Source organism: Meriones unguiculatus, chromosome 16 (assembly GCF_030254825.1).
Source record: "Meriones unguiculatus strain TT.TT164.6M chromosome 16, Bangor_MerUng_6.1, whole genome shotgun sequence".
NCBI classification, from domain to species: Eukaryota; Metazoa; Chordata; class Mammalia; order Rodentia; family Muridae; genus Meriones; species Meriones unguiculatus.
In genome coordinates, this window is record NC_083363.1 from 64,537,407 (window position 1) to 64,550,933 (window position 13,527).

Below are 13,527 nucleotides of genomic sequence, written 5' to 3' on the forward strand. Positions count from 1 at the left end.
CTTGTCCACTTGTCCTGCACCCGTGCTGGTGTAGTGTATCAAGAAGCACAAAACTCTCACCGGTGGAGATGGCCATGCTGCTTTCTACAAACCCCAGTTCTTCCTCTGTCCCTTTACTTTCCCAGGGCCTGCCTGCCTGTTCCCAGGCACGAAGGGTCCTAGCACTGGTCCTCTGGGTATGAAGGATAGGGAAAGCTGGAAGAACTGAGGGTCTGCAGAAGTCACATAGAAGATGGTGGAACACTGCTAAGGTGAAGAAACAAAGCCAAAAGGGGAGAACAGAAGTAAGTAGAGCCTGGGCATGGGTGGCATCTGTGTGGCTGGCTGCAACTGTGTGGCTGAGCTGCAGCTGTGTGGCTGGCTGGGCTGCAGCTGTGTGGCTGAGCTGCAAGCATGGGGATGTTCTTAGAGAGATCCTGCCCACCAGAGGAACTGTAAATTGATTTCTCAGTTTAGAAGACTACATATATATATATATATATATATATGTGTGTGTGTGTGTGTGTGTGTGTGTGTGTGTGTGTGTGTGTGTATTTTTCTGTTTATTGGTGTGAGGGTTTTCAATCCTCTGAAATTGGAGTTTCAGACATTTGAGAGCTGCTCTATGAGTGCTGGGAATTAAATCCAGGTCCTCTGGAAGGTCAACTAGTACTAATGGCTGGACCATCTCTCCAGCCCGACTAGCAAAGATATAATTAATTTTTTTTTCTTTTTAAGATAGAGTCTTGTGCTGGTTTTGTTTGTTTGACTGCTTTTGCCACCATGATATGACATAGACTCACTTGAAATGAGGGAGCCTCAATTTCTAAGTGCCCCCATCAGATTGTCCTGTAGGCAAGCCTCTTGGTTGATGATGATCATTGTGGGAGAGATCAGCCTTCGGTGGGCAATGCTCCAATGTCCATGATCATGCCCCGCCTGGGCCCCAAGTTTGTAATTAATGTTGCTTAAAAATTCCACCACTGTTGACTGCCATGCAGCTCTGTCTTCCCCACTCCTCCTCAGCTGTGCTTTCAGGCTGGGTGCTTCTGTCCCTGTCACAGTATGTCACCATCGTTTAAGTTGTCTTAACCAGAAAAAATGTTGCAGCGATAAGAATTTATCTTACCGAAGGTCTAATTATCTCCTTTGGAAAAGTATTACTTCTCGCCTCATATATCTTCCCCAAATACTTCCCATATGTCAGTCTGTCACCCAGAACTCTGCAGTACCTCTTCCTTGCCAAAAGCAAAGGAAGCCAAAAATAAAACAGAAACTGTAGCTGGTTAGCCAGTCTCCCAGGGAAGGGTCAGGGCTCACGTGCCATGAATGTAGCTCAGCGACAGGGCTCACTGGCAGGTAGGAGGCTGTGAATACCAGAGCATGGCAAGTCAGAATTCCACTCTAAACTGTCTCTCACGAATCATGTTCTTCACGCATCAATGGAACCCGGCTACCCAATGACACGGCCTTATTCCATTGGTTGTTTTAGATCTTAACGTTAGTATTTGCTCCACTGAACTACAAACTCAAAACCCTTGACCTAAACTCTCCCCACCTTCTCTCTCTCTCTCTCTCCTGTGTGTCTCTCTGTGTGTGCGAGAGGATGAAACCCACCTGTAGAACCCAGAGGTCAACCTCAGGTATTGTCGCTCAAAAGCTGTCTTTTTCTTTTTCTTTTTTCTTTTTTCTTTTCCCCTCACTGGGACTTTAGGTTCACTCATTAGCCAAAAATGGCCGGGTTTTTCTAGACTCTTTATCTGAATGACGACATATTCACTAATAGATGTTGCAGACAGCCCTGAACAGCCAGATTGCCTATGTTCCTCACACAGCAGTGATGGCAAATACTTTGAAACTCCTAGGGAGAATGGGTAGTCCCTTCTCTCCAGTCCTGGTAGGAATTAGCTGCTTCTGGGTCTTACATTTTTTTTCTCCTTGGTAAAAGTGGTTAATGTATCTGAGGTGGGGAAGACAGAACAGAAATAAAGGGTGTCAATAACTTCCCAACAAAATGCACATTCCCGTGAAGAGCTCGCCGTGGCCCTGCCACAGGAAAGAACACTACACGCCTGTGGAAGGGGGTTGCTGTGGCTGATAACTGGAGCCTGGGTACACTTGACCCAACAAATCATGCTCCTCCTTTCTGTGAGCTGCTGCTGTGAGGGTGGTCACAGACTGTCACTGGACCTCTTCCTGTCCCTTCCGCCACGTGAGGAAGACCGCCTGCCACATGGAAAGCACGAATGTATCAGAAAGTAGGCCTCCTTTGCCAGACACAAGAATGATACCTGTAGTTCCAGCTACTTGGAAGACATGGTGTGGGGGGGGAGTCAATTCTTTCTACCCCTCCCCGTCACATGTAGTCTCAATATTGTTCTCGTTGAACATTATTCTCTTGTGGGTGTTTTTAGACTGTAGCTTATCATGTAACTGGCTGGCCTAGAACTCAGAGATCTGCCTGTCTCTGCCTATGGAGTGCTAAGATGAAAGATGTGTTCCAGCTCAACTGGCATTGGATGTGATTTAAAAATAAATAAATAAACTTTTTAAATGACTTTATGCTGCTCTCATTTATCAGTGGAGCAAACCGAATTTCTTTTAGACTTCACTTTCAAATTTAATATGTTTTATAGCTTTACTTAAAAGTTCTTTGATTAACAAACTTCAAATTCTTTTTTGCAAAACTATGCTAAAATAATAGATATTAGTAATAATATCTATTATTATTATAAATGATTATAAGATTATAATCATTTATAAAATGATTATAAAATTATAAATACCTTAGGTGACTAAATAGCTAATACATTAGGAAATTTCAACTTAAAATCACAATCATAGATCATTTTCTCAATATGTACTTTAAAGTGTAAAATCCCAAGGTTAATTTACATTTTTAAAACCTCATACACATTTCAGTGGTTACTTAATATTACTGTACTCCCAAAGGTATGGAACCTATTGACACTGCAATATGATATTGTGATCTACAGATGTGTTAGCTGTCTTAGGACACATAAAGCCTGTGGGCCACACAGTTGATACACCTGGTGATTCTGAAGATTTTCTTCCTCCTCCTCCTCCCCCCTTCTTCTCCCTCCCCCTCCTCTTATTATTTTTTGGTTTTTCAAGACAGGGTTTTTCTGTATAGTCTTGGCTTTCCTGGAACTCACTCTGAAGACCAGGCTGGCCTCAAACTCACAGAGATCCCCTCTGCCTCCCAAGTCCTGGCATTAAAGGCTTGTTCCAACACCTCTCAACTTAAAGTTTCTTGATATGCCTGCTTCCCCTTGATTCTAAACCTTCCTATAATTAAAGGATTCTAAAAAGGCTGTCTTGACACTTTAAATTATTCATTTATCTTACATAGTCTCTGGCTGTGTGTGGCCCAGGATGGCCTGGAAAGTACTGTCCTCCTACCTCAGCTTCCCAACTGCCCAGGTTCAGGACTGCATCAACATAATGCCTTGTAAGCAATTTGAACTCAGTCTATACTCAGTTTGTCCACTAGAGGGCGCCTGATGTCCTTGCTTGGGCCATTGTCTGCACAGGATCTGTGTCCTCTACATTAATAAATCGGAGCCCACAAGCCCAAAGTTACACTTCCCTAAATCCTGTCTGCTCACAGATATCTCTATCCTCCGTCAGTTTGCCAGTCTCCCTGCCCCCACCAAATGCAGGTGATCTGCTACTGCTGCTTTGACCTACCTAGCCTTCAGGGAGGGCCCACACTTCCATGGATGGACTCTCTCTGCTCTCTGTGTATGTGTATACAAAGCTACACAAAGCTACACACCCATTAGCAGCTACGTGACACAAGAACAACACGATCTGGCTCTGGACACCCTTTAATAGGTCATGCAAAGGATAGTCCTCACAGTGGCCCCTGATCCAACCACTTGTGCTAAATCACACCACCTTCTAAATATAAACCTACCACCTTCTAAATCATACCACCTTCTTAGTTGCTTGGCGTCAGAATCCCCAGTCAGATTCTCTGAGCTGCTCTAATGCTTATCTTTACATCATGTGTATAAGATTTGTTTCTTAGGTCCCATATTTGCATATATGTATTTGTGTGCGTTTTTGCAGTAATGGTAATCAAACCCACAGGCTAGGCAAGCACTCTACTATTGAGCTATACCAGTCCTTCACCATATGCTTATTAACTTACCTTGGCTGGTCTCTAACTCACAGAGATCCGCCTCCTCTGCCTCTGCTTCTGACATACCGGGATTTGAGAAGGCATGTACCACTTAGACCGGGCTTGTTCTCTCACTTTTTAAAGTAAAAAAATTCACTTTTCTTACATAAAACCAAAACTTAGAGGAGAGAGAGACCTGACCCCACCCTCTGCATTTGAAAAAAGAGGCACCTTATCATTATGTCTAGTTCTTAACCCAGTTGTGGTTCTGTCCTTTTTTGATGTCTGTCTGCCTAGGACATAACTCCATGAGGTCAGGCTGAGGGTGCACCTCTCAAGCCCCAGCTAAGCAGCATGTAGCTCTTGGCCAGTCCGGGCACAGCTGGGCACAAGTCATCGTGGCTGAAATAACAGAGTACAAATTCAGCAAGCAGGGCAGAACAAGCAAGCACATGTACTGGGAAAAGTGAGGCAGAGGAGGAGATGCATTTCCAGGGAACCACGGACATTCTTTTACTGGTCAGTTCTCTCAAGCCACAGGCTGCATGTCCAAGTAATTGCAGACCAAGAATCTCCCAAAAAACAAAACAAAACAAAACAAAACAAAACAAAACAAAACAATTGTATCCATAGAAAACTTACACAGACTTCTGTCCTTACTTCCCAGAGCACACAGTGTAACAGTGTTCATATAACACTTGTAGATGATATAAAAAAATGTTCTATATAAGCATTAGGCTGTTTTGTTTGTTTGTTTTCTTGTTTGTTTGTTTTTGTTTTTTTGCATAGGGTGCTTGCGAACTTGTAGGGTTTGGTAGCTGGACTGTGAATATACCAAGGGGTGATTAGACAGGAGTTCCACCTGGAGATTCCACTTCTCCTAATGATACATCTCACCCCACTCCCACCCCCATATTTTGTTGGGGGAAGGGTTCCAGATAGGGTTTCTTTGTGTAGCCCTGGCTGTCCTGGAACTAGCTCTGTAGACCAGGCCAGCTTCAAACTCAGAGATCTGAAGGCCTTTTTCTCCTGGATGCAGGAATTAAGGGTGTGCGCCACCACCGCCTAGCTCCCACCCCTGCATCTTAGATTGTTAAACACATCTTCTAACACTGAAATATTATCACCAGCATCTGTGGTCAACTGAGACTCCCTCCCCACGGCCCATCACAAACTGGCTCAGCACCAGAAGGGCTTCTCCTGTGCCATGTGCACCTAAGAAAGGCATGCGCTCTGACCTGGCATGATGGTCTTCTTGCATTCCTGGCACTTGGATGAGTATTCATTGGAATAGCAGTCGGTGCACAGCAGCTGCTCCTCCTTGGCAGCAAAGGGCTTGTCCACCAATGAGCTCCCACAGCGGGAGCAGTGGAAACAGCCTTCGTGCCAGTGCCGGTCCTTGTAGGACAAGTCCTGGAGAAGCAGACACACAAATCGTCAGAAGCAGGACAGAGAAGGTGAAGCTACTGACACACAGCACAAGGTCCCTTGGTGCACTGCATGGCTGGACTGTGTGCACACACGAGTGTGTGTGTGTGTGTGTGTGTGTGTGCAGGGCAGCATGGAGGGTGGCTTTTGTAAAATGTACTTCCTATAAGAAGTATTGTCAGAGATGGGCTCCTGTGGTCACAAGCATGGCAGAGAGACCCTGGGTGTTGAGGCGTTAACAGGATCCCGGGCCAGCAGCTGGGGTGAAGATGGGAAAGAGAAAGAACATCTGTGTGGACAGTGTGGGACGGGGGAGGGGGGGTACAGAGACAGGGTGTCTGTCAGAGCTTCATGTCACTGGCCAGGCCCAGGGTGAGAAGGTTTATGCCCAGCTGGATCAGGACATGTTTCTGTCAGCATGGAGTTCATTTCATCCTCAATGCTACATGGAGAATAAGAAAAAGAGTGAATAGGGGAGCCAGGATGGAAAGGAAATGGTCAGCACTGAGGAAGGAGGGTCTACACCCAGCTGCCTCTGAGGAAAAGAGAGGAGAGGGTTTGCTCCGGGTTGCCTTTGTTGTACATATGTGGAAGGCCTGGAGAAGATAGAAGCAGGGTAAATGATAAGGATGACCAAAGAGTCCAGGGGAGAAAATCCTCAACCTCATGTCACCCATAGCCTTGCTTGAAAAATGATAAAAGACCTTTCTATGTTTGCCTTAGTGATTTTGAAAGCTCTTGTGCAGAGCAAAGTGATAGTTTTTGCAGCCTTTTCATGCCCAGCTTCAAGTTAGAAAGTCTCTGCTCCTACATTGCAGCCATTGACCCACACCACCATCCACTGATCAATTAGGCAGAAGCAGAATATGAAGCCACGATGTTTCCTGGACTAAGGCTCAAACATAGCACACCAAGAGCAAACACCCAAAGCTCTGTGAGCTGCACCAGAGTGACACCAAGTAGAGGTGTGCACAGGCAAACATTCCCTTTTGCTAACACCAACCCCGACTCTGCCACTGAACGTGTTCTCAGAACCTAGAGCCAAACTGAAGTTAGTTGATTTGGTAACCAAGCCAAGGGGTGTGTTTTTGCTTTGTTTTGTTTTGTTTTGCTTTGTTTTTAAGATGTAGGACTAGGTGGGCTGAGAGACGGCTCAGTGGCTAAGAGCATGCATTGCTTGTGTAGAGGACCCATGTTTAGTTCCCAGCATCAAGACTAGGTGGCTCATGACTGTCTATAGCTCCTGCTCTAGGGGACTTGACACCCCCTTCTAGCCTCTCAGGGCACCTGCACTCATGTGCTCATATTCACAAGCAGAAACGAATACATACACATTGGTTAGCATGCCCAGTTTAAGCACTGAACAACTTTGGTGTGGCCGTGCATGCCTGTAATCTCAGCACTCAAGAGGTGAATGCCACAGGACCAGAAGGTCATCCTACTTGACTTCACTTCTAGGAGATGTTTGGTGTCACTCCAGTACCATCCCTGCAGAAGGGGTGGCTTCTTAGAGCGTCTGAAAGAGCTGTTGCTAATGGAGGCTGATGTGGAATGAAGGTGAGAAAAGTGTGAATATTCTCAAAGAAACATGGCCAGTTTACATCAGCGTGGCACAAGGTAGAGTCATTTTGGAAGATGGAATATCAACTGAGAAAATGCCCCACAAGACTGGCCTGTGGGCAGGCCTGTGCTGTATTTTCTTGATTGACGTGGGAGAGACCAGCTTACTATGGGTTGATGGTCCTGGGTTCTATTAAAAAAAAAAAAAAAAAGGCAGCTACACAAGCCATGGGGAGGAAACAAGCCAGGAAGAAACCCTTCTCCACAGTCTCTATATCTGTTCCTGCTTCCAGGTTCCTGCCCTGACTTCCTTCAGTGATGATGTGTGACCTGAGAGCTGTAAGCTGAAACAAGGCCTTCCCCTGGACACTTCTTTTGGTCATGAAATTTTTTTTCACAGCACTAGAAACCCCGACTTTGACGTTGAGGGAGAGAGCCTTGTTTCTGTGAGGTTCAGGAGTGTCAGTGAGGTGCTCCCTTGAGGAAAGGGACCAGCGACATGCCTTACAGACTTGCGGGACTCCCACAAGTCTATGTCTGATGACAGTAGGGGGTAAGAGAGTAGAAGCCTAAACCCGTCTTTTGCAGGTTAAATAGAATTTTTTTTTGTGGGGAGATCACATGCGCTTTGTTGTTGATTTTGACAAGTGACATATAGTATAAACTGCTTTAATTTGAGCCCACCTGTCTCTGTGTTAACTCATTGCAAACTGCTAAACTCATACAATGTATATGTTATCATTACATATGATATGATACATTACATATATTGCTATCACTTGAATTAGGCAAGACCTGGGCTCTCTCCATACATATACCCATCTTAAACAAAACCCCTTAGGGGACAGGTAGGAAAGAAAATAACACAAGTGTAAAAAATAAACGACAGAAATTTCCACTATTACTGTTGATTAGGACCATGTTGTAAGCTCACAGTACTACACAGCCCTGAAAAACAGTCAGTACTGAAACTCAGAGACGTTGGAAAGCTTGCCCACAGTCACACAGCCGGCATGCAGCCACGCCTGGCTTTGGGCTCAAAGTCAACCCAAAGCTGTGGTGTGGCTCCACAAACCACACTAGAGGAAGATGGCTTTTTCAGAAGTTAGCTGGCCTTCCTTCGTAATAAGTCTCCCCACCAGTGAGGGCTCTTGGCGGCAATGCTGCAGACTGCTTTCCACGGTGGCTCACTGCTGGACGGGAGTGAAAGAGAGAGGTTAGAAGCCTCTTTTGTAAGGCGGCCTATGGTTACTGGGCAGCAATCTGCTCAAGGAACAGCCACTGAATGCACACCAAGGGGTCATTTTCATTAGTAGGAGAAAAGCAACGCTGTTTGTTAGTTACTCTTCACTGTGACCAAACACCATGACTAAGGCAACTTATGAAAGTATTTAATTGGGCTTAAAGTTTTGGAGAATTAGAATCCATGATGGTGGAGCACAATCATGTTGGCAAGAACTGAGATCTCACATTTCAAAACAGCAAGCAGGAAGGCAGAGTGTTAGAGATGGCAAAGGGTTTTAAAACCTTAAACCGGCCCACAGTGACACACCTCTTTCAACAAGGCCATACCTCCTAACCCTTCCCAAACTGTCAACTGGGAACCAGGTATTCAGATGCCTGAGACTTAAAGAGAACATCTCCTACAAACCACCTCCAGGGTCAAGGAGATTTGCATTTTGAGGTAATCTTCAGAAATGACAAGAACGGGGGAGGAAACTTTTAAGAAATACAATTTGGAAGCAAAGCCACCAGATGTCGCCAGTCCCCACCCAGGTTATCGAGGCCCTAGAAGGGCAGAGTCCGATACAATGAGACATTTGCAGAAAAGCTAGCTGCATGCTCTAAGGGTTCTAAGGTGTTACAGGAGCTCATTTTTCTTCCCATAGTGAACAATCCTGCCACAAAAGCAGACTGCCTTGCTGATGGTCATTTGATCCTTGAAAGTATTACCTTAAGGTAGTATGAGCATTGTCATATTGCCTGGGATAAGGTAATAAGGTAAGATAAGGTAAATAAGTAAATAAGGTAAATATGAGCACTGTCGTGTCCTTTAGATGGAAGCATCAATGTAGGACTTTAGACCTGTCCAAGGCCACAGCATCTACTGACTTGATTACTTCTCCTGCGGTATTCCAGAGTCTCATCCACACACCAGAAGGTGCCTGCCCTTGGCTGTGACAGTTCACACTTGCCTCCACCTGATGCTGCCATTTCTTTCTGGCTGTTCAAGAGTGAAGAGATAGGGGGGGAGAGGGAGAGGGAGAGGGGAGAGGGGAGAGAGAGAGAGAGAGAGGGAGAGGAAGACGGGAGAGAGGGAGGGGGAGAGGGAGGGAAAGGGGAAGGGAGAGAGGAGTCCCATCTCACTCAGAGAGCACATAGAGATCACTGGAGGCCTGTGAAGAGTTGGGCAGAGCTCTCCCTGCTGCCTTCCTGGGACCAGGGATCTCAGCATTTTCTGGGGTCTTCTTAAGTTGCCTGCACCTCTTGCATGAACACACATGCTCACCACAGATAGCACAGGGAACTGATCACTTTTAAACCTTTCTGACAGAAACATTTTCTCTGAAGGTAAATACCAACCTCTTATTACATTCCTCAGTTCAGTGGTGGACCCGAAAGAAAAATGCCACTAACAGAGTTGCAGTACCATTGCTGGCAGGCCCTGGGTGTGTGCATGTGGGGCAGTGTGAGTCGGACCGACCCTTCCCCTATTCCAGCTAGAGATGGTGAGGAGCTTCTTGGCTGAACCTCAGGATATGTGAGGTGTGCAGGCAGTAGGAGGGCCAGTTGTCACATGAAAAGTGCTATTATGGGATGGGTACCCAACCATTAAGATCGGGTGCCCAAGAGCCAGACCAAGTGAACCCCTGACCCTCCACCTGCCAGCTGCATGGTTGAAGAGAAGCACTGAGCCTCTTAAGCTCAGACTTCTCTTCTGAAAACCAGAAGTAGGGTTCCTGCTATTGGTTGTGACAGGAGAAGGAGTTAACATATGTAAAAGGCTTGCAGCTGCTTTTGCTTCGTACAAACAAAGCAGTGAATGTTAGCTCATAGTCATGAAAGTGGTGGCCTGAAAGTGTCACTTGCTCACACTAAAACTTCCACATGAAGATGGCAATGAAAATCAGAATTTCTTTTTTCTTGTGTCTTCTTGCTTTCTTTGAGCTTACTGTGGAGACCAAGCCTCAAACTCAGCATTCTTCTTCATTAGCTTCCCATCAGCTAGGGTTCCAGGCATGAGTCGCCACACCCTATTAAAACATTTTAACATCTTGAAAGCTCTACAGTAAGAATTCCAGCACTCTATTTTTGTATAGCGCTTTTAAACTTTCCTTGGCCCTTATGATCTGAAAATATATTTCTAAAATTCAACTTGCCTATTTTGAGCCACACAATAACCCTATAAGATAAAACTTTATGCTTATGTATGAGCAGATTTGACACAAGGACGAAAAAAGAAGCTGTATTTCCCCAGCTTCCCCCCACTCCCATCCCCATATTTCCACCTTCAGTGATTCAGCAAACCAAAGTGTGCTATCGTTTTTGTTGTTGTTATGATTTGTTTATTTGTTTGTTTGGTGGCATACCAGTGTCAGCCCTTTCCAGATCATCTCAATATGCTAACCAGCCTTGGCTTCCTCCAGCCCCAGGCTTTTACTCCCCCATCCATTTCCCTCCTCTCTGCCTGCTCAGCTGCAGGATCAGCCTATGTCTCACCTGCCCTGTGACAGTTATGGCCATTTCCCTGGCCAACCCCATGCATTTCTCTCAGACTCACACAGGCAGAGCCACCCTAACTGATTAGGCCATTGAGCTCTTCCAGGAGCTGTCTGGCTGTGCTCTTTAGAAGTCTGAGGTTGCTTGGTTGATGTCACAGCTTCCACCTGGTCTCCCTGCTCCCTATACTAATCAGGAAGTGGGCAAAGAGTGCACGTGAGAAGACTGGGATGGACTGTGCTTGTTTCAGAGCATAGAGAGGCTTCTAGGCCCATTTAGCTTCAGTATCTTGAGTTTTAGTGGGAGAAAAGGCCTTAGTCCCAGGATGCCCTGAGGCTCAGAAACAGTTCAAAAAAATACCAGTCAAAAACTGAGATGATGGGAGGGAAGGAGAGAGGGGGCTACAGCTGGGACACAAAGTAAATAAACTGTAATCAATATAAAAAATAAAATTATATAAAAAAATAAAAAACAAACAAACAGAAAACTGAGATGATCGGTCACAGCTGACCAGTGCCTGACACTACATGCCAAATATTCATCATGAAGACCCAGTGCCAAATGATCTTTCCATTCCTCAGAGTCACAGCTCCAAATAAAACTTGAGCATTCACAACTAGCATCATGCTGGTGTTGGCTGTTTCATTTTTTTCTACCTTGTTTTGTACAAATGGCCCTGATACCCACAGAGTCTGAATCTTTGGGTTCAATCAAAAACAAATGGAAAAGATTCAAGACAAAACTTTCATCATATTAAACATGCACATTTTGGGGGGCTAATATTCCCTAAATAACACGACACAATTCTTTACATAGTATTTATACAGCTGTGAGTACACAAGTAATCTAGAGACAGTTTATAGAAAACTGGAGACTATGTGTAATTACATGCAAATTCTGCACTATTCTATATAAGAGACTTGATTCCTTTCATATTCTAGTACAAAGAGATCCTGCACCCAGTCTCTTTCAGAGACTGAGGAGGACCATACCACATCAAGAGCACTGACAACACTTCGATGCTAAGGGTCAGGGTAGTTGAACTGGCTTAGCATGCCTAAAGCCCTATGCTCATCCCAGCATGGAAAATGATGGGGGTGTCTTCTAGAGATTGTAAAAAGAAGAGAAAAGAGTTTTTAATTTCCCAGAAAAATATAAAACACTACAGCTAATCTTGAAACTGCAGTAAAATGTGATGCTCACAGAAGAACAGCACAGACACTTCTCTTCAGGCTATAGTCACTTTGAGCACATTCCCAATCTAGGACGTGGTTCTTGCTTATCTCCAGATGTACCTTGTTGGGAGTTCAGCTGAGCCCTAGGAGAGTCAGTGACCTGAAGGAAGCTCCAGGTCTTTTTGTGGCTTTGACTCTAGGCAGCAGGGTCTCTACTGCTGCCTTCCCACAGTCCCTCTGCACAACTCTCCACCCAAGCTAGATGTTTTGCTGTCATCTCCCCAAACTAACTGCTTCTCAAGCCGTCTGATTTCAGAGTATAAGTGTACTTGCTCACAAGTTATGCCCTGCATGCTGAGATGCTCTCTGCTTTGAGACTATCAGCTGATCCTGTATCCACTGTGTTCTTTCAGATCCTCATGAATGAAGTCTGGAGAAACGGGCTGCAGGCAAGAGGGTGCTGCCACACTGTTCCGGAGGTGAACAATTTCTTCACGTTGTCAGTTTCCCTGACAGCTCTGTGAGGTAAGCAACCTCATTTGATAGACACAGGAAAGAAGGCTGATAGGTGGCAGAGCTGGTGCCTGTAACAGTGCTTCTTGAAGATGGAACCAGGTGTAAGCCTAGGCTGATTTGTTTCAGGGTCCTGCCTTGAGCAGGCCAGTGCAGAGTGCTGGCTTCTTGAGCAGAGAGGTCTTTTTTATAGAACCCAGCCAGCTTTATTTCTCACTCTGAAGGCCCAGATTTATTAAATTTCCTTTAAATATAGTGTTTTTTTTTTAAATTGTCCAAATAAATCCAATACTCACCCTTTTCTACATACTTTCAATGCCTGTAGTCAACCACAATATAAAATTATTAGTGGAAAATTCTGGAAATAAACACTTTTTCAGTTTTAGGTTGCAACACATCCTGAGGAGCATGACAAAAATCTCAAGAAATCCCACTTTATCCCAGATGGAGCACGAACTGTTCTTTGGTTTGCTGTCCTCACGTGTATATGCAGCCCTTGGCAGCTGACCTGTTAGTACGGTCTTCTGTACTTGTATGAACCACAACCTTAGGTGTCCACCAGGAACCCAGGAATGCACCCTGAGGGGCAAGTAGAATCTTTGTACCCAAGATGTCTGTGTTCATTGCAAAGTCTACGGACAGATTCTCCATGGAAAATCTATAAAGGTGGTTCACTCATTAAGAACTGAGAAAAAAGGCCAAGGAATGACCCATCTGATAGAGGAACTTGTGTCTGGGCCTGATCCCTGGGTCCTATAAGTCAGAAGAAATCTGACTCATAGGAGAGCTGTCCTCTAATAGCTACACAAACACACAATGACCCACATATGTCTATATGCACACACACAAACACTAATGAAAGGAAGGAAGGAAGGAAGGAAGGGAAAGAAAGAAAGAAAGAAAGAAAGAAAGAAAGAAAGAAAGAAAGAAAGAAAGAAAGAAAGAATCATTCTAATTTGTAGACCAGGTCTCACTAGGTAACCTTGGCTGGCCTAGGACCTTCAA

General features: G+C 45.0%; 1 protein-coding gene across 4 annotated transcripts in view; it reads right to left on the reverse strand.

Moving 5' to 3' along the window:
• The window catches only part of Fhl2 (four and a half LIM domains 2), a 72,130-nt gene that overhangs the window by 12,018 nt on the left and 46,585 nt on the right, over positions 1-13,527 (reverse strand). For all 4 annotated transcript variants that reach the window (XM_060369974.1, XM_060369975.1, XM_021652930.2 and 1 more), the window contains exon 3: positions 5,365-5,539. In XM_060369974.1, the coding sequence (XP_060225957.1) occupies positions 5,365-5,539 (175 nt within the window). The remainder of the gene's footprint in view (positions 1-5,364; positions 5,540-13,527) is intronic.